General features: G+C 39.3%; 1 protein-coding gene across 3 annotated transcripts in view; it reads left to right on the top strand.

The window, feature by feature from the left end:
* Positions 1-18,461, top strand: part of aars1 (alanyl-tRNA synthetase 1) — a 97,948-nt gene that overhangs the window by 40,913 nt on the left and 38,574 nt on the right. For all 3 annotated transcript variants that reach the window (XR_009516219.1, XM_059992495.1, XM_059992497.1), the window contains exons 10-15: positions 249-373; positions 12,038-12,182; positions 12,590-12,768; positions 13,931-14,044; positions 15,856-16,062; positions 17,501-17,685. Coding sequence is in view for 2 of the 3 variants with exons in the window: in XM_059992495.1 (XP_059848478.1) it covers positions 249-373; positions 12,038-12,182; positions 12,590-12,768; positions 13,931-14,044; positions 15,856-16,062; positions 17,501-17,685 (955 nt within the window). In the remaining variant the exon portion in view is untranslated. The remainder of the gene's footprint in view (positions 1-248; positions 374-12,037; positions 12,183-12,589; positions 12,769-13,930; positions 14,045-15,855; positions 16,063-17,500; positions 17,686-18,461) is intronic.

Here is an 18,461-nt window from a genome sequence, read left to right as displayed (position 1 = left end):
CATCTGATTTTTTTTTGTTTAAAAGATTATCTCATACAAGACACAAGCAAACCCATTTCTTTATTTCTGTCTCTGAGTATGAAATCATTAATTCACAGGTGCTGTCTCCTGATCTTTTCAGTAATCTTTGTTGGCTGAAGGGATATTTCAGACATTTTTAATCATTTTATAAGGCAAAGGCAAAAGAATCAATGCCCAATGTATTTTGCATTTGATTTTTTTTCATGTGATTATATTTTTGTCCCCAGGTGATACAGCTTGGTTGCTTTATGACACCTATGGATTTCCTGTGGATTTGACGGGACTGATCGCTGAAGAGAAGGGACTCCGTGTAGACCTAGAGGGCTTTGAGGAAGAGAAAAAAGCTGCTCAAGTATGTTTGTGGGTGCACTTGTGATGTTGCAATGCAGATATTGGTTGATTAGCAGCTCTTCATTGCTGTGATTTGTTTATATGAGCTGTGCTAGAAAGCTTCTGAACTGTTTTACCTTGAGCTTGTTTTGCAGAAGGAAAGATGCAAATTGACATTATCTGATGGAGTTGGGTTTCTGAAATATTCCGAATGTGTAACCTTTCCATACTGCATCATTTTTTTTTGTTTTTATTTAATTAGTTTTTTTATGCATTTTTTACATCACTACAGATAGAAAAAAACCCCAAATCAAAATGAAGAAAATCAATACAGTGCAAAAATAAACATACAATAATAATATAATACAAAAAAAGATAATTGAGAAAGCACCCAAATTGAAGACATGTAAAATTAGTATCCTCCCCAAGCCCCGCAACAAAAAAAAACTCCAGACCAACCACAACACAATATAGAGAATGTAAATCAGGACATTCAAATCTCCAAAACTGTAAATACACTTGAAAACAGAAGATAATAATGCCTACTACCAAAAAAAAGAGCTGAAAGTAAGGGACCGAAAAAAAAACCTTAGTTAAGAGGAAGGTTATGAAAGTACTCAATAAAAGGTCCCCAGACCTTATGGAACTTTATATCCGAATTAAGAACTGAATAATGAATTTTTTCAAGGTCTAAGCAGGACATAATATCATTAAGCCATTGAGCATGTGTGGGCGGGGCAACATCTCTCCATCTAAGGAGGATTAAACGTCTAGCCAGGAGAGAAGCAAAAGATAATATTCGACACTTAGTCAAACTCAAACGTAAATCTGTCTCACCCAAAAAACCAAACAAAGCAATTAAAGGGTTAGGTTCTAAGTGGTGATTCAGAATATAGGATAAAGTTATAAAGACATCTTTCCAAAATTTCTCTAAGCTAGGCCAGAACCAGTACATATGAATAAGAGAGGCCTCGACCCTTTTGCATTTATCACAAAGAGGACTAATATTAGGGTAAAATCGAGATAATTTAGATTTAGACATATGGGCTCTATGAACAATCTTAAACAGTAAAAGGCAATGGCAAGCGCAAAGAGAGGTTGAATTAACCGATTTGAGAATCGAGTCCCAGATAAGGAGATATTTAAATCATGCTCCCAAGCCATTCTAATTTTATCCACAGGGGCACGCCATAAGAATGCTAATTTATCACGAATAAATTATATTAAACCTTTATCCAGTGGATTAATAGAAAGAAATAAATCCATAACATTTTTCTCAGGCATTTCAGGGAAGTTAGGAATTAAAGGATTAATGAAGTGTCTAATTTGGAGATATCTAAAAAAATGAGCATTGGGCAGATTGAACTTAGCAGAGAGCTGTTGAAAAGATGCGAAGCGATTATCAATAAAAAGATCTTCAAAATGTCTAATGCCCTTCCTATACCATTCATGGAATGTTGAATCATACATAGTAGGTAAAAAAAGGTGATTATGTAAAATAGGACCAGAAGAAAAACCATAGAAACCATAAAATTTCCTAAACTGAGCCCATATTCGCAAAGTGTGTGTAACAAGAGGATTAACAATTAATCTGGACAAACTACTAGGGAGTACAGAGCCAAGAAGTGCAGAAATAGATAAATCTTTAGTGGAACTCAACTCCATTGCCACCCAATTAGGGCTCTCGGGTTGGCTATGGAAAAAAGACCAAAAGGTAGCACAACGTATATTGGCTGCCCAGTAATATAAACGAAAGGTAGGTAAGGCCATGCCACCCTCTTTTTTTTAGATTTTTGGAGATAAACTTTATTAATTCTGGAATGCTTATTCTTCCACAGATATGACAAAATAATAGAGTCTAAAGAATCAAAAAAAAGAGTTTTAGGAATAAAAATTGGGATTGATTGAAATAAATGTAAAAATTTAGGGAGAACTTACATTTTAACAACATTAATACGACCTACCAAAGACATAGATAGAGGTGACCATTGTGACAGACTCTGTTTTGTAGTATATAAAAGATTGGCAAAATTTTCACGAAAAAGATCTTTAAACTTCCTTGTGACTGTAATCCCAAGATAAGTAAATTGATTGTGAACTACTTTAAAAGGGAGGTCACGAAATGTAAATTCTTGTGCTGCTTTATTAATTGGGAAAAGTTCACTCTTATGTAAATTAATTGTATAGCCAGAAAACTGACTAAACTGATCAAGAAGTGAGAACATTGGAAGTAAGGATGTAGACGGATTTGAAAGAAAAATTAATAAGTCATCAGCATAAAGAGTAACTTTATGCTCAACACCCCCCCCCCCCCCCACCAAATCCCGGTCAATTCAGGACATCTTCGAAATGCTATCGCCAAAGGTTCTATAGCCAAATCAAAGAAAAAGGAACTTAAAGGGCATCCCTAACGGGTGCCACATTTGAGGTTAAATAACTGGGATTTCTGAAAATTAGTCAAAACAGAGTCAGTAGGACACAGATACAGCAATTTGATCCAAGAGATAAAACTTTGACCGAAGTCAAATTTTTCTAAAACTGCAAAAAGGTTGTTCCACTCTATACGATCAAATGCTTTCTCCGCATCGAGGGAAATAACACATTCAGGAATCCCAGTTGAAGGTGAATATAAAATGTTAAATAAATGCCGAATATTAAAAAAAGGAAGACGGTTTTTAATAAAACCAGTTTGATCATCAGAAATAATAGAGGGAATAACAGTTTCTAATCTATAAGCCAAAACTTTGGCCAAGATTTTAACATCAACATTAAGCAAAGAAATCGGCCTATATGAGGAAGACTCTGTTGGGTCTTTACCCTTTTTTAATAAAAGAATAATAGATGCCTCATTAAAAGAGGGTGGCAATTTACCGTAATTAAATGAGTCAGATAGTACTGAGAGTAACTGAGGAGAAAGAAATGAAGAGAATGATTTATAAAATTCTACAGGGAACCCATCAGGTCCAGGAGATTTCCCTGAAGACAATACAGAAATTGCAAAAAATATTTCTTCTGATGATATAGGAGCATTAAGTTTGGCTTTAAAATCAGATGAAAGCGAAGGAATATTCAGATTATTTAAAAAAAGATCAACAGAAATATTCTCATTCAGAGGAATAAAGTCGAGAGTAAAAATTTTTAAATACATCATTGATTTCTAAGTGATCCGATGTAAAATCTCCATTTTCCTTCCAGATCTTTGTAATATGTTGTTTCGCTTTAGAACGCCTCAGCTGATTGACTAGAAATTTACCAGATTGTCACCATGAATATAAAAGTGACTTTTACTTTCAAGAAGTTGGCGTTCAACAGGTTGAGTAGACAGAAGGTTAAATTTAGTTTGAAGTTCTACACGCTTCTTGTATAATTCAGGATTCTTAGTTTGAGCATACAGTTGATTTAATTCTTTAATCTGATTGATGAGGTCTAATCGATCTGTACAGGACTTTCTATTAAGATTTGCTGTATAGGAGATTATTTGACCCCTCAAATATGCTTTCATGGCATCCCAGACAATCTGGGATGACATTTCAGATGACGTATTGGTGTTAAAATAAAAGGTTATCTGATCCTTAATAAATTTTAGAAAATCATCATCCAATAATAAAGTCGAGTCAAGCCGCCAGTGTTTATTCCTCTGAGGGAGACCAGGAAAATTTAAAGACAAAGTAATTGGGGCATGGTCAGAAATCAGTATACTCTGACAATCACAAGAATAGACAAATGGAATAAGTTGATTATCGAGTAAAAAATAGTCAATTCTAGTAATGGTATGGTGAACATGTGAAAAAAAAGAATAATCTCTCTCATTAGGATGAAGGAATCGCCATATATCGGAGATACCATAATTAGAAAGAAAAGAGTGAATAGCTAAGGCAGATTTAGTAGGTAATCTAATAACAGAGGACGATCAATCCAAATTAGGATCTAACCAACAATTGAAATCGCCACCCAGTATAAGAGAGTATGAGTTTAAATCTGGTAGTGAGGAGAAAAAACGTTCAAAAAAACTAACATCATCAAAATTGGGAGCATACAGGTTTGCTAATACAACTTTAGTATTATATAATTTACCAGAAACAATAATAAAATGGCCATTTGTATCAGATATCTTATTATGGAGTTCAAAAGGAATATTTGAATTAATAAGGATGGAGACCCCCCCCCCCCCCCAGCTTTGGCGGCAAATGGTGAATGAAAATGCTGATCCGCCCACTTTGACAAAAGCCGAGAATTATCAAAACTACGAATATGAGTTTCTTGAAGGAAAGCAATGTCAGCTTTGAGTTGTTTAATATGCAAGAAGACCTTCCTTCTTTTAACAGGATGATTCAATCCCTTTACATTCCAGCTCACAAATTTAAGTATATTAACCATTATCAATTGTTAGTGCATTGAAGGTAGCAGGCATATTAAAAATCAAGCAGTACAATAACAGTCTGGGAGCAAAAATGTAAACATAAATCAGTAGAATCAAAACAGAGACATGTCCTGAATAACAAGGTAAATCAAAAGAAACAGTGAGTAGTGTTGGAACTGGAGAATCCACCCCACCCTCACAACCCAAAACTAGACGGCTACCTAAAAAAGCAGCTAGCTCTACCAAAAAAATTAACCCAAAAATGACTTCCAGTTCCGTATCGATAACAAAAGTTCCGTATAAATAATATAGCAAATAATAGCTAATTTATGCACTAGAGAGCAGAATTACAAATAGGAACAACTTCAACAGAAAAAGTATAAAACTTAAACAAAAAAAAATCAGAAAACTAAAATTAACCTACCCGCGAAAAATTATGAAAGATTGAAAGAAAAAAATGGGGGGGAAAGGGGGAAATTATAAATTTAAAGAGAGTACTTATCAACCGTTTACAGAAAAAAAAAGCAAAACTTAAACTGTAAATCAACCAACAGGGAGGCCTTCAATAAAAACTCCAAAGCTCCAAAACAAGTTAAATCAATTGTAGTTCTCTATAGATAAAATTATACAGAAGTAAAATAGATTACACGAGTAAAATCTAAAAGTCCGCAGGGAAACATTAAACTTAAATCATCTATTTAGAAAAAACGCACCAAGTCCAGGGAGAGATTAACTACAGCCCTTAGAGTTTCAATAGTTAATGTCTGAATTATTCAAGTAAAGTCTGAGTTCGGAAAAAATAGCTTTACTTCGAGAAGTACTTATCAACCACTTTAGAAGGTCAGACCAGTTCCGAAGAAGACGAGATGGCTGGAAGACTTCCAACAAATGCCTCAGCCTCCTTCACTGATTTAAACCACTTATATTCTCCAGTGGTAAGCGTAATTCGAAGATCGGCTGAATTTCAGAGAGAGGGTCTGAATCCATGATCTAAAAGCACTTTCATTACACCTTTAAACTCAGCACGCATCTTCAGAACCTGGGGGGCATAGTCCTCCACAAAACAAATGACCGTATTTTGAAAAGCAGAAGTACCTCTGCGGCGTGCCTCCATAATCAAACGGTTTTTCACCTGGTATCGATGAAAGCATAAAATAACTGGCCATATTTGGAAAAACAAAATTGTACGAGGAACATAAATCCTGTGAGCCCTTTCAAGCTCAGGTGGAGTTGGAAGAAATTCTTTCCCGAAAATCTCACAGAGGAAAGGTGAAAAAAATTCAACGGAAGAGCCCTTTTTGGTGGCCTCTGGCAAACCAAGAATTTGTAGATTGCAACGTCTGCTCCGATTTTCAAGATCCACCATTTTGGAAGAAAGTTTACTGTTCTTCTCCGCTAGGTTGGAGCAGAAAGTTTCAAGATGTTGAACATGGCGTTTTAAATCTTCAGAAGTTAAGTCAATGCGAGATAAATGTTCAGCATGTTCATCCACTCTGGCATTAATCTGATCCAATTTGGAATCCAGCTGGTTGAAAGGAGTTCTAAATTCAGTTTTAAAATCCGTTAAAATATCTTGTCGATGTTGTTCCAAAATAGCGAGAATCTCAGCCGACAGAGCCGTGGAAGTTTCCTTTTTCCCGATTTTAGTACTTTTGGTAGCCATTATGAGATAGATGTGTTTGCAGGCAGGTAAAAGAGAACTGATAAAATAACTAACTAAGGTTTAAGAAGGAAACATATAGTGCAAAGATAGGAAGTATAACAGAGCAAAAGTTCGGAGTGACTAAACAATCGCCATCTTACCGGAAGTCCCCATCATTTATTTGTAAACACAAAGTACACCGCAGATGCTGTGGTCAAAGCAACGCGTACAACAAGCTGGAGGAACTCAGCAGGTCGGGCAGCATCCGTGGAAACGAACAGTGTTTCGGGCCGAGACCCTTTGTCAGGTCCTGACGAAGTGTCTCGGCCTGAAACATTGACTGTTCGTTTCCACAGATGCTGCCCGACCTGTTGAGTTCCTCCAGCTTGTTGTACGTGCATCATTTATTTGCGCTGTTCGTATTATTAATTATACTTGCTTAAAAAAACGAGAATTCTTCAGGTGAAGTTAATTCTGGCCAAGATTTATCCTCCAATCATCACTGCTATAAAAGATGATCTGGTTGCTAATCTGCACTTCAACGCTTGCCATATGCTATGAAGCACTGGAATGTCCTGAGGTCAAAATATAATCAAACAAAATATTTTGTATAAATTATTTACCATTCTTGTCTTGTCCATACTGCACCAAACATCACCACTGGGCTATAAACGTGCAGGCGCAGTGTGTGGTTAAGTGCCTTGCTCAAGGACACACGCTGCCTTGGCTGAGGCTCGAACTAACGACCTTCAGATTGCCAGCCCAGAGCCTTAACCACTTGGCAACACGCCAACACATTGATAAAGGTGCTTTAGTAATTTTGTGAAGGTTATTTCTTGACAATGGCAGATATTTATTAACTTTTGAAGTTAAGGTGTTTGGAAGGCTTTGGTCCAAGTGTAGGTTGATGGGACTAGGCAGAATGATAGTTTGGCAAAGAGTAGATGGGCTGTAGGGCCTGTTTCTGTGCCTCCTGACTCTATGGTTCTAAAAGATTTGCCAGGGGTTGCTCAGAAGAAAATAAAGTTGTTGTGTAGTGCAAAGAAAGGTGTGAATTTTTTCTAGAAAACATCTATATTTATAAATAAGCCCCTGCAAATTGCCGTATATTGTAAATGGAATGATATGTGGACTACTTGAAAACAAAACTACAAACAGCACATTGTGGAGCAACGTTGAGCATTTTTAAATAGGTAATTGTACTGTGGACCTAGTTGGAAGGAAGCAGCATTTACCCTGATTTGACTGTATTGAAGTGCATGTAGTTTTTGGGGAAATGTTTGCTGCCCCTTTAAAGAAAGGGCATGAGATTGAAGCTGTACTTGGTAACAAATGATCAAGTTTACCATGAACTGATTTTCAGAAATAGCCATGATTAGGTTAATTTTAAGGTCAAATTATACCGGGTGAGCTAATATTTAATGTAACCCCCTGGGTCGCCTCAGGCTCGCTCAGCTCGTTCTTGTCTGGGGGAGCAGCCTTCGGCCCCGCCAAACTGGGTAATCAGCTGGTGTGATGTCCCCGCCTCGCCCAAAAATGAGTACAATTTATAAAGGTTACTATAACTAAGTGATTAATAACGATACAGTATATATGAAGAGAAAATTAAAGAAAAGGCGCCAAACTTATCAAAGTCCAAACCACTTCGTGCACAACCGTTGGAGCTCAATTACTGAAGTCTTCTGGCCACCATTCGATCCCCTCCGAACTCCTCGACTCGCAGCTCAGGACCCTCCAAACAGCTCAGGACCCTCCGAGTGGTCAACCAAGCACATCTAGCTTCATCCCCCCCCCCCCCACCCGGAGAATCTCCCGGCCTCGGACCCCCCTTTGGGGTCCGATCCTCGCCTAGCTTAGAGCATTGCGTCCTCTCTCTCGACCCCCTCGCACCGATCTGCCCAAAAGCCCGTCAACAAAAGCTTACAGACTCAGAAGAAAGAACATTAATCCCCATTTGGTTTACAAAGGAATACCATTCTCGTTATCAGTAAATTAGCATTCCTGCTAGTTAACAAAAGGAAACCCTTTCCCAACAGTAACAAAGGAAAAAAAGAAACCCCCTTTACATTAAAATACCCTCATTATACCAGTGTTTCGCCAGCAGAGGGTAACCTCTGCAGTCAGCAAGCTGAATCTAAGCAACACACACAAAATGCTGGTGGAACGCAGCATCTATAGGAAGAAGCACAGTCAACGTTTCAGACGAAGGGTCTCAGGCCGAAACGTCGACCGTGCTTCTCCCTATAGATGCTGCCTGGCCTGCTGCATTCCACCAGCATTTTGTGTGTGTTGCTTGAATTTCCAGCATCTGCAGATTTCCTCGTGTTTGTGTGAAGCTGAATCTAAGATACTTCCCTGACCCTAACTTCGCCTTTACTCATTTACAGAACACTTCATCCATGTTTCTTCTGGACTTAGCTATTCCAGCACTGCCTTGGACAGCATATCATTTTGCTTCAAGAAATAGCTCATTCAAAGCTGGTACTCTTACCCAAACTTAGCACGTGCTTTTCACTGAGAAGCCTCTTAACCTATGTTGATAATAGCTCGTTTTAAAAATTTCCATCCGTTTTTAAATACTATTTGCTTCAAAAAGGCAACAATTATACCTGTGCCTAAGAAGAATAATGTGAGCTGCCTTAATGGCTGTCACCCGGTAGCACTCATATCGACAGTGATGAAATGTTTTGAGAGGGTGGTCATGACTAGACTGAACTCCTGCCACAGCAAGGACCTGGACCCATTTCAATTTGCCTATCACCACAATAGGCCAACAGCAGACACAATCTCATTGGCTCTCCACACAGCTTTAGCCCACCTGGACAACACAAACACCTATTGTCAGGATGCTGTTCATCGACTATAACTCAGTATTTAATACCATCATTCCCACACTCCTGATTGAGAAGTTGCAGAATCTGGGTCTCTGTACCTCCCTCTGCAATTGAATCCACGACTTCCTAACTGGAAGACCGCAGTCTTTGCAAATTGATGATAACATCTCCTCCTTGCTGATGGTCAACACTGGCACACCCCAAGGGTGTGTGCTTAGCCCACTGCTCTACTCTCTGTATACACATGACTGTGTGGCTAGGTATAGCTCAAATACCATCTACAAATTTGCTGACGATACAGCCATTGTTGGCAGAATCTCAGGTGGTGACGAGAGGGCGTACAGGAGTGAGATATGCCAGCTAGTGGAATGGTGCCACAGCAACGACCTGGCACTCAATGTCAGTAAGAAGAAAGAGCTGATTGTGGACTTCAGGAAGGGTAAGATGAAGAAACACATGCCAATCCTCATAGAGGATCAGAAGTGGAGAGAGTGAGCAGCTTCAAGTTCCTGGGTGTCAAGATCTCTGACGATCTAACCTGGTCCCAACATATCAATGTAGTTATAAAGAAGGCACGATAGCGGCTATACTTTATTAGGTGTTTGAAGAGATTTGGCATATCAACAAGTACACTCAAAAATGCTGAGAGCATTTTGTCAGGCTGCATCACTGTCTGGTATGGAGGGGCTACTGCACAGGACCAAAATTAGCTGCAGAGGGTCGTAAATCTAGTCGGCTCCATCTTGGGTACAAGCCTACAAAGTACCCAGTACATCTTCAAGAAAGGCAGTGTCTATTATTAAGCACCTCCAGCACCCAGGGCATGTCCTTTTCTCACTGTTACCTCAGGTAGGAGGTACAGAAGCCTGAAGGCACACACTCAGTGATTCAGGAACAGCTTCTTCCACTTTCCTATCTGATTCCTAAATGAACATTGAACCCTTGGACACTATCTCATTTTTTAAATATTCTGTATTTTGCATGTTTTTAATCTATTCAATAAATATATACTGTAATTGATTTAGGTATTTGTCTATTATGATTATTTTTATTTTTTTCTCTCTTCTGTATTATGTATTGCATTGAACTACTGCTGTTAAGTCACGTCATGTGCCAGTGATAATAAACCTGATTCTGATTCTGACGTGGTCTTCCCTCTCCCTATCCATGTAATTTCTTTTAGTGCAACACACTGCACACTTCTACCGCATTACCTATCCCTAATTTTCATTTCTCCACAGTTATCAATCGGGCATTAGCACTAGAATTGTACTCCTGAGTTCTCGCTGTCTGTACTATTGATCTTTTCTTCAGCGTCTTCTATAAAATGTACATCTACTTGTTACCTTTCTTGTCACACCTCTTTGTGATTTGCTGTCAAATTTTATGTAAATGTATTAATAGCCTTGAGATATTTTCTAATAATGCAAATTAATTTTATTGAAAGCATCTGACTCACAATAGATTAAACAAAATTAAAACTGATAGAAGTAAATTGCAGAGATGCTGCAGGATGAAAATGAAGGTATTAACCATATGGATAGAGGAAGAATTGTGGATCAGAATATGCTCAGGAAAAACATTGTATGCAGAACATACTCGTAACATAGCAAGAACTTTCACAGTAGTAGTGTTCTGTTAGAAACTGTTGGGAAAGAGGTGAAAACTACAAGTTGCTAGACTGAGTATAAACAGAAACAAAAAAGCTCAAAATGCTGAATCTCTGAGATAAAAGCAGGAAATGCTGAAGATACTTTAGAAAGAGTTGACATGTGAGGAGCACTAGATGACTGGGCCTGTACTCATTGGAGCTCAGTCTAATGAAGGGAACCTCTTTCAAACCTATTGAATATTGAAAGGCCTGCATAGAGTGGATGTGGAGAGGATGTTTCTTAGAGTGGGGCATCTAGGATCAGAATAGAAGGATATCTCTTTAGAACAAAGATTAGGAGAAATGTCTTTAGCCAGATAGCTGTTGAGGTTGAGTCACTGAGTATATTTAAAGTGGAGTTTGATTGGCTCTTGACTTGTAACGGTGTCTAAAGGTTATGGGGAAAAGGCAGGGAATTGAGGTAGTGAGAGAGAAATCAGCCATGATGAAATGGCAGAGCAGACTCAATGGGCCAAATGGCCTATTTCTGCTCCTCTGTCTTACTGTCAGTCAGCATTTGTGGGACAAAAATCTCTTCCACAATGGTGTCTCACTTGTTAAGTACCTGCAACATTTTGTGTTTTTATTTGAACATTAATTCGACTCAGTGATTCCTTTGAGCTTCTGCAAAGTTATAAATGAGCCATGTGCTTTCTAAATGTAGCTACACTAAGGCCAACCCAAGTTCACATGAGGTGATCGAAAGCTAAATAAAAGATATATTACACTAATCCCAATAGGTAAAGAGGGTTTCAAAGGGTTTATAAGGCTCTGATGATAATGGTATTATTAGATATTCAGGGAAGGTAAACAAATTGAGAAGAGGATAATCTGATACCACCTAAATGTTGGTGGGAACATAAACTGAGAAGCATAGATCTGTTAATCTTCTATTCAGTATGTTTAAAAATATATATTAAGTCTATGAGAAGGAAACTTTAAAACTTTATTTTCCAGCAATAATCAAGTCCAAGGAGAGGAAGATTCTGTCTATTCAATCTTCTTAATGCATTCAAGGAAGTAATTTCTAATATTGCATCTTGTTTGTTCAATATCTTGCATATTTCTTGCTGTTTATCTAGCATAGCGGTGATGTTGACCTATTGATATCCTCTGTTTAATGTACTTTTTTAAAATTAAAAAATCATACCTGTGCTTTGTACTTTTGCAAAATTGACATTGATGTTTTAAATCTGCAGCTGAAATCTCAAGGGAAGGGTACGGGTGATGATGATCACATCATGCTAGACATCTATGCAATTGATGACTTGCGTGCTAAAGGGTTTGAAGTCACTGATGATTCACCGAAGTATAACTACAAGTCAGATGACAGTGGAAACTATGGTAACTTATGCTTTATTGCTTTAAATTGGTTTCCTCCAACATTTCAAAGTTATATGATGAGGGTTAATGAGTTAAGGACCAGTTATGTAGATGCCAGAAGCATAGTGACACTTGCAGGCTGCCCAACACAATCCTCACTGATTTAATTTGGCTCAAACAACCCACTTCACCATATGTCTCGATGTACATGTGACAAATAATGCTAATCTTTTTAGGAGTTTACTATCAGCTGTCTGGTTCAGAATACTTCGGAAAGTGAATTGGAAAGATAATGTGCCCACTGTGATGATGTGTTCCAAACTTTTCCGTAGAAAAGCTACTTTTAATGGGGTTTGATAGTTTCCTTGTATTTCACTGACGTTTGTTGTTCCCTATTGAATCTTGCTGTCAATGACCTTTCTCTACAGCTTTTGAGTCGATAGAGGCCACAGTAAAAGCAATCCGTATGGAGAAAATGTTCGTGGAGGAGGTGAAAACGGGTCAGGATTGTGGCGTGTTGCTTGATGCTACCTGCTTCTATGCTGAACAAGGTGGACAGATTTATGATGAGGGCTACTTGATAAAAGAAGATGACAGCAATGAAGATGTAAGGAACTTTTACTTGCTATTTCCACTTTTAGCAAGAGTTCTCCTTGGTAGTTAAAGCACCTTTGCCTCACCCCAAATGGAACAGGACTATTTCCCATGCTCTTCTGTGCATTGTTGGTCCTCAATTTAGTCTCAAAATTCATGTGGACCCACTGCCATAAGTATCCTCTAGTTTACCAAATGACCAGGAGCTGACCTGTTGTCATTGGTGTTGTGGTTAGTGTGCCGCTTCTGTAACCCCGGCATTCTGGAGTTTGGAGTTCAATTCGAGTGTTGTTCTGTAAGAACTCTCTGTACCTCCTCCCCTGGAAGGTGTGGGTTTTCTCCTGGCCCTCTGGCTTCCTCCCACAGTCCGAAGACATATCAGTCATTGTAAATTGTCCTGTCATTAGGTAAGTGTTTGTCAAGGCCTACTCTGCATTGTATCGCTAAATAAATAAAAAGCCAGGAGTATCTGAGCAGTTTTGGGGGCTTCGTTTGACTGTTGTAATCAGCCATAGCTAGATGGTGATATGGATACTGATGGAGAATTGAATGTAGAATTTTGTATTTGAACTTCCCTCCTCATGTTTACCTTGAGGGATGAATTATTGGTTTGGTCCAACGTGGCTGCCATCATTGGGGGGCATGTTTGAAACATGCAAAATTGTAGCAGAGTGTAACATTGAAGCAGGTTCATGGGTTTGGCAAGTGAGAAAACACTGACTGTGAATCATTTATTTAAAAGCAGTCAAAAAAATTCCCCCAAGTTACACAAATTACCCAACTAAATGTTCAACAGATACATAAGTGAAAAGCAAGAAGCATACCTTCCCAGTGGTTCTGAAGACAAAGGGAAAAAGAGAGTGAACCTTTTGCATGTGTTACTCTTTATACCCCCAGGGTGTTTGAAACTGGATACTAGACATCAAGCCAAGCAAGGGGAAGAGCAGCTGCCATTTTTAAACTGACCAATCACAATCAACATCACGGAAGAAGCTTTCAACGGCAAATAAGCCACAGTCCCACACAACAGACTTCTGTTTCATAACATCCTTACCAAAATGCACAAACAAACAATGCAATTAACCTATGTGTCCAAGTTTTTACTTTACATTCATGGATGTGAGAGCAGTCCGTCGAACTTGTACTACTAAATTCATTTCTTTGTACTTCCACAGAAAACTGAGTTCACAGTGAAAAATGTACAGGTACGAGGCGGTTATATCCTACACATCGGAACAATTTATGGACATCTCAAAGTAGGAGATAAAGTTCGTCTGTACATAGATGAGGTAATACCTTTTTAACGTTTAAAATTTCATTATGATTCCCCACCTTGTAGCCCTTTCCCTTGCAGTTAATATCTGACCTTTTGCCACCATGCTATTTGTCCTTTGGGGACCCCAAACCCTCCCAGGTAAATCCAACCTTCCTACTTCCAGTTTACTATACTGCCTACTCAGGATGTGATCTCTTCTAGTTTGAGAAATCCAGATGTAAATTGAGTACTCACCTTGACAGATTCTTCGATTCACTGTCACTGTTCTGTCCTTGCCTATTTGTCTGTAGCAGATGTATCTACCTGTGATCTCATTGGTGGAAGTAGCCACTGGACAGTGCTTATAGAGGCAAAGTCCTGTCATCGTACTGAGGGCAGCCTCTGTCCTGTTTGTGGCACTGAGATTGTACTAAGTGGGAAATACAAGGATACATCTGGCAGTTCAAAATTGGCCACGCATGAGGTATTGTGGGCAATTGCCGCAACAGAAATGTACACCGCTATAATCCATAACATTGTGGCCCTGCAGATCTGTCACTGCCATTATTGTCAAAATAGGGCATGAAGTTGCATCGTGTGCTGAAGAAACATACAACAGACAGGCTAGTTAAGACATATGACACAGACATAACAACAGAATTGGGCCATTTGGCCCATCGTCTGCTCCTCAACACCATTCTCCAGCCTTCTCCCTATAACCTTTACGCCCTGACTAATCAAACACTTATTAACCTCTACTTCAAATATACCCAGTGGCTGCCTCCACAGCTATTTGTGGCAGTGAATTCCACAGATTCACCAACCTCAGGCTAAAGAAATTCCTCCTCATCTGTTCTAAGTAAACATCCCTCTATTCTGAGGCTTTGGCCTCTGGTCCTAAAATTCACACATTATGGAAACATCCTCTCCACATCAACTCTATCAGGTATTTCAATATTCAATAAGTTTCTTGAGATCTCTTGCCCCCCCCCCCCCCCATTCTTCTAAACTCAAGCAAGTATAGCCCCAAACGCTCCTGAAATGTTAACTCTTCATTGTCATGAACCTCCTTCGGTCCCTCTCGAATGCCAGCACACCTTAAGATAAGGGGCTTACAATACTCCCAAGTGTGCTGTAGCCAATGCCTGATAAAGCTTTAGCATCACTACTTGCTTTTGTTCTCTACTTCTCTCAAAATGAATGCTAACGTTGTATTCAGCTTCCTTACCACCAACTCAGCCTGCAAGTTAACCATTAGTTGTTCTGACAATCGGCCAGTTGGAACAAAGCTCTGCGTGCTAGGCTCATTGGTGTTGGACTGATTGATTGGCCAGTTGTATTGCGATTCTTGATTAGTCAGGACATTAAAGGCTGCGGGGAGAAGGCAGGAGAATGGGGTTGAGAGAGATAATAAATCAGCCAGGATGGAATGGCTGAGCAGACTTGATGGGCCAAATGGCCTAGTTCTACTCCAATATTTTATGGTCTAATTTCCCAAGGTACCTACTTGATATGAATGTTACACAGTTTTCCAGTGCAATGGGTGATTCTAAGAACATGGGAACGGGTGGGTTTAAAGGGAGCATGGGAGATGTCATCTGGTGATTTAGAGACTTCAGACATTACCAACTTTTCTCTCTCTTCCCAAAACTTGCCTGGCTTGTTGAGTATTTCCAGTATTCTTTTCTGATTTGTGATTTTGGATTTAAGATGTCATAATTTAATGTGTGCCTAGAGTACTATGGCAGATTTTCATTGTAATTAGGGCTTTGAGTTGTGGCATGAACTTGTTTTTGTGATTGCTGTCGTTAAACTCTTTTGTACTTATAATTTATTTTGCATCAGACCAGGAGACGAACTGTCATGAGTAACCACACCAGCACCCACATGCTGAACTTTGCCCTGCGGTCTGTGCTGGGTGAGGCTGACCAACGAGGTTCTCTGGTGGCACCAGACAGGCTCCGCTTTGACTTCACAGCCAAGGGAGCTATGAGCACGCAGGAGATAAAAAAATGTGAAGAGTTAACAAACAAAATGATTCAAGATGCCAAGGTAAGGCGAACCAATTTTATTTTAACTGTATTTTCCAGTTAACTCTTTAAATTTAAAGCAATGGTCCACTCCACTTAAAACTCAGGTCCATAGAGATGTACAAGATGACAAGAGGTATGAAGCAAGTTCACAGCCAGGAGCTTTTTCCAGTGCAGAAATGACTTATATGAGGGGGCATAAGTTTAAGGTGATTGGAGCCAAGTATAGGGGGTTGTCAGAGCTAAAATTTTTATACAATGAATGGGCAGTGCATGGATCACCCTGCCAGAGGTGGTAGTAGAGGCAGATACAAGAGGGACATTTAAGAAACTCTTGAATAAGCACATGGATGATAGAAAAATGAAGGGTTATGTAGGAGGGAAGGGTTAAATTGATCTTGAAGTAGGTTAAAAGGTTGCCACTACTGTAATATTCTGTGTTCATGAAGGGTCTCTGTCCAAACCATTGACTGTTTATTCACCTCCATCGACGCTGCCTGGACAGCTGAGTTCCTCCAGCATTGTAGATGTTGCTCAAGATTTCCAGCATCTATAGTCCTCGGGAATTGCTTTTTCAGCTTGCAGTGAATCTCTAGAATTTTCTATTCCAGAGAGTTATGGAGGCTAGACCATTACAAATATTTAAAGTGAATGTAAATCTCCAGGAGATTGGAGAATGAAGGGTGATGGAGAACTGGCACTGAAGAACAGCTGAGGCCAGCATGGATCAGCCATGGTTTGATTGAATGGTGGAGCAGACTTTAGGGGTCTGGTGACCTACTTATAGTCCTGAGCCTTGTGTTCAGGTAAATGCATGGGTATAGTGGTGGGTGAACGGGTAATCTTCTGGTCTCAGTTGAGATTCATTCTGAGTTGCCTAGTTCTGTTTTAGGTTTGACTCTGAACCAGATACTGTCACGTAAGCAGTTGTGACGTGAACCACCTGAGTGAAAGCATGTTGGCTTCAATACACCTCCCCCATCATGCTACTTTCTGGGGGAGGTGAGGTATTGACGACTTCAAATGCAGGCATATGGGATGAAAGGCTTTGCTGTCTTGAGTGTGAAGGCCCCATATCATGATAGGTGCCATTTATCTCTGTTGCACAATATGCAGTTACCTACCATTAACAGTTATCCTTGTTGGTAATTAATGTGAGAAATATTACAACAGTGGGAGTAGGTATACTAATGTTGGAAAACAGTAGAGTTTGCTTGAAACAATATCCATCTTCTCTGAAGCCCAAAGAGCTAATTCTAACTGCTATAAGGGAACCTAGAGATCTCCTAAACAATACCTGATCCACAGGACCCATTTCCTCAAGTGGTAAAGGTACACCAACACACTTACTCTAAGTTGCAATGTTGCTTATCTTCATTCTGAAACTACACAAGAAAGGAAATGAAAGTTTATTTCATTTGTAGGCGGAATGTATAACAACTTTACACATTTCCTTACAGCCAGTTTATGCCATGAATGCTCCCCTTGTTGCTGCCAAAGCTATTCAGGGACTTCGTGCTGTATTTGATGAGACGTATCCTGACCCAGTACGAGTGGTGTCTGTGGGAATTCCAGTGGAAGACTTGGTAGCTGACCCATCGGGACCAGCAGGCTCTGTCACTTCAGTGGAATTTTGTGGTGGAACGTGAGTGTCTTGATAGAATTTTAAAACCAGGACATTACATATAGCTCAGAAAATAAGGAAGCACTGCTAAATATTTTTAATAAAATTGTACCCCATTGATATAATATTGGGAGCATTGTCCAGGGAACAGGGATCAATGAAAATCCACTGGAAGGAGCATAGGAACAGGAATAAGCCTTTCAACCCTTTGAAATTAGCCTCTCATTAAGTGAGTTCTAACTGATCATTGAGCTAACATTTTAGTGGGAAGCTTCCAACCTGATGGCACGAACATTGATTTCTCTAACTTCTGGTAATTTCTTCTCTCTCCCCCCACCTTTCTCTTTTCCATTCCCCATTCTAGCTTCCTTCTAACCCCTTCTCCTCACCTCCCTCTGGGGCCCCTCCTTCTTCCCTTTATTGAATTTTACATGCCAAGAGTTTCCCAGCTTTTTCTCCTTGATCGTAATAAGATTGCTTCAGCCACATTAAACTTTTTGCAGCTTTATCAGCAGATAATTTATTATATTTGGCTCTCAAAAGTAGCAGATCTCTTTGTTTTGTTGGATCATCCCTTTCATTTAGTTCTATCTCTAAAGATTTAATTTGTTTTTCCAAAGTTGTTCACAGTTCTCTCTTTATCAGATTCCTACTCCTTCATACCTTTCCCTCTTCTACCTATCACCTCCCAGCTTCTCGCATCATTCCCCATCCCCCACCCACCACTGTTCCCTTTAATTTGTAATGACCAGAGTGCACAAAAAACTTGTGCCATGCAATTTTTTGCCCAGTGATTC

This window comes from Hypanus sabinus, chromosome 17, assembly GCF_030144855.1.
Source record: "Hypanus sabinus isolate sHypSab1 chromosome 17, sHypSab1.hap1, whole genome shotgun sequence".
Classification (NCBI taxonomy): Eukaryota; Metazoa; Chordata; class Chondrichthyes; order Myliobatiformes; family Dasyatidae; genus Hypanus; species Hypanus sabinus.
Note: the sequence above shows the minus strand (reverse complement) of the source record. Positions and strands in the feature narration are given on the sequence as shown.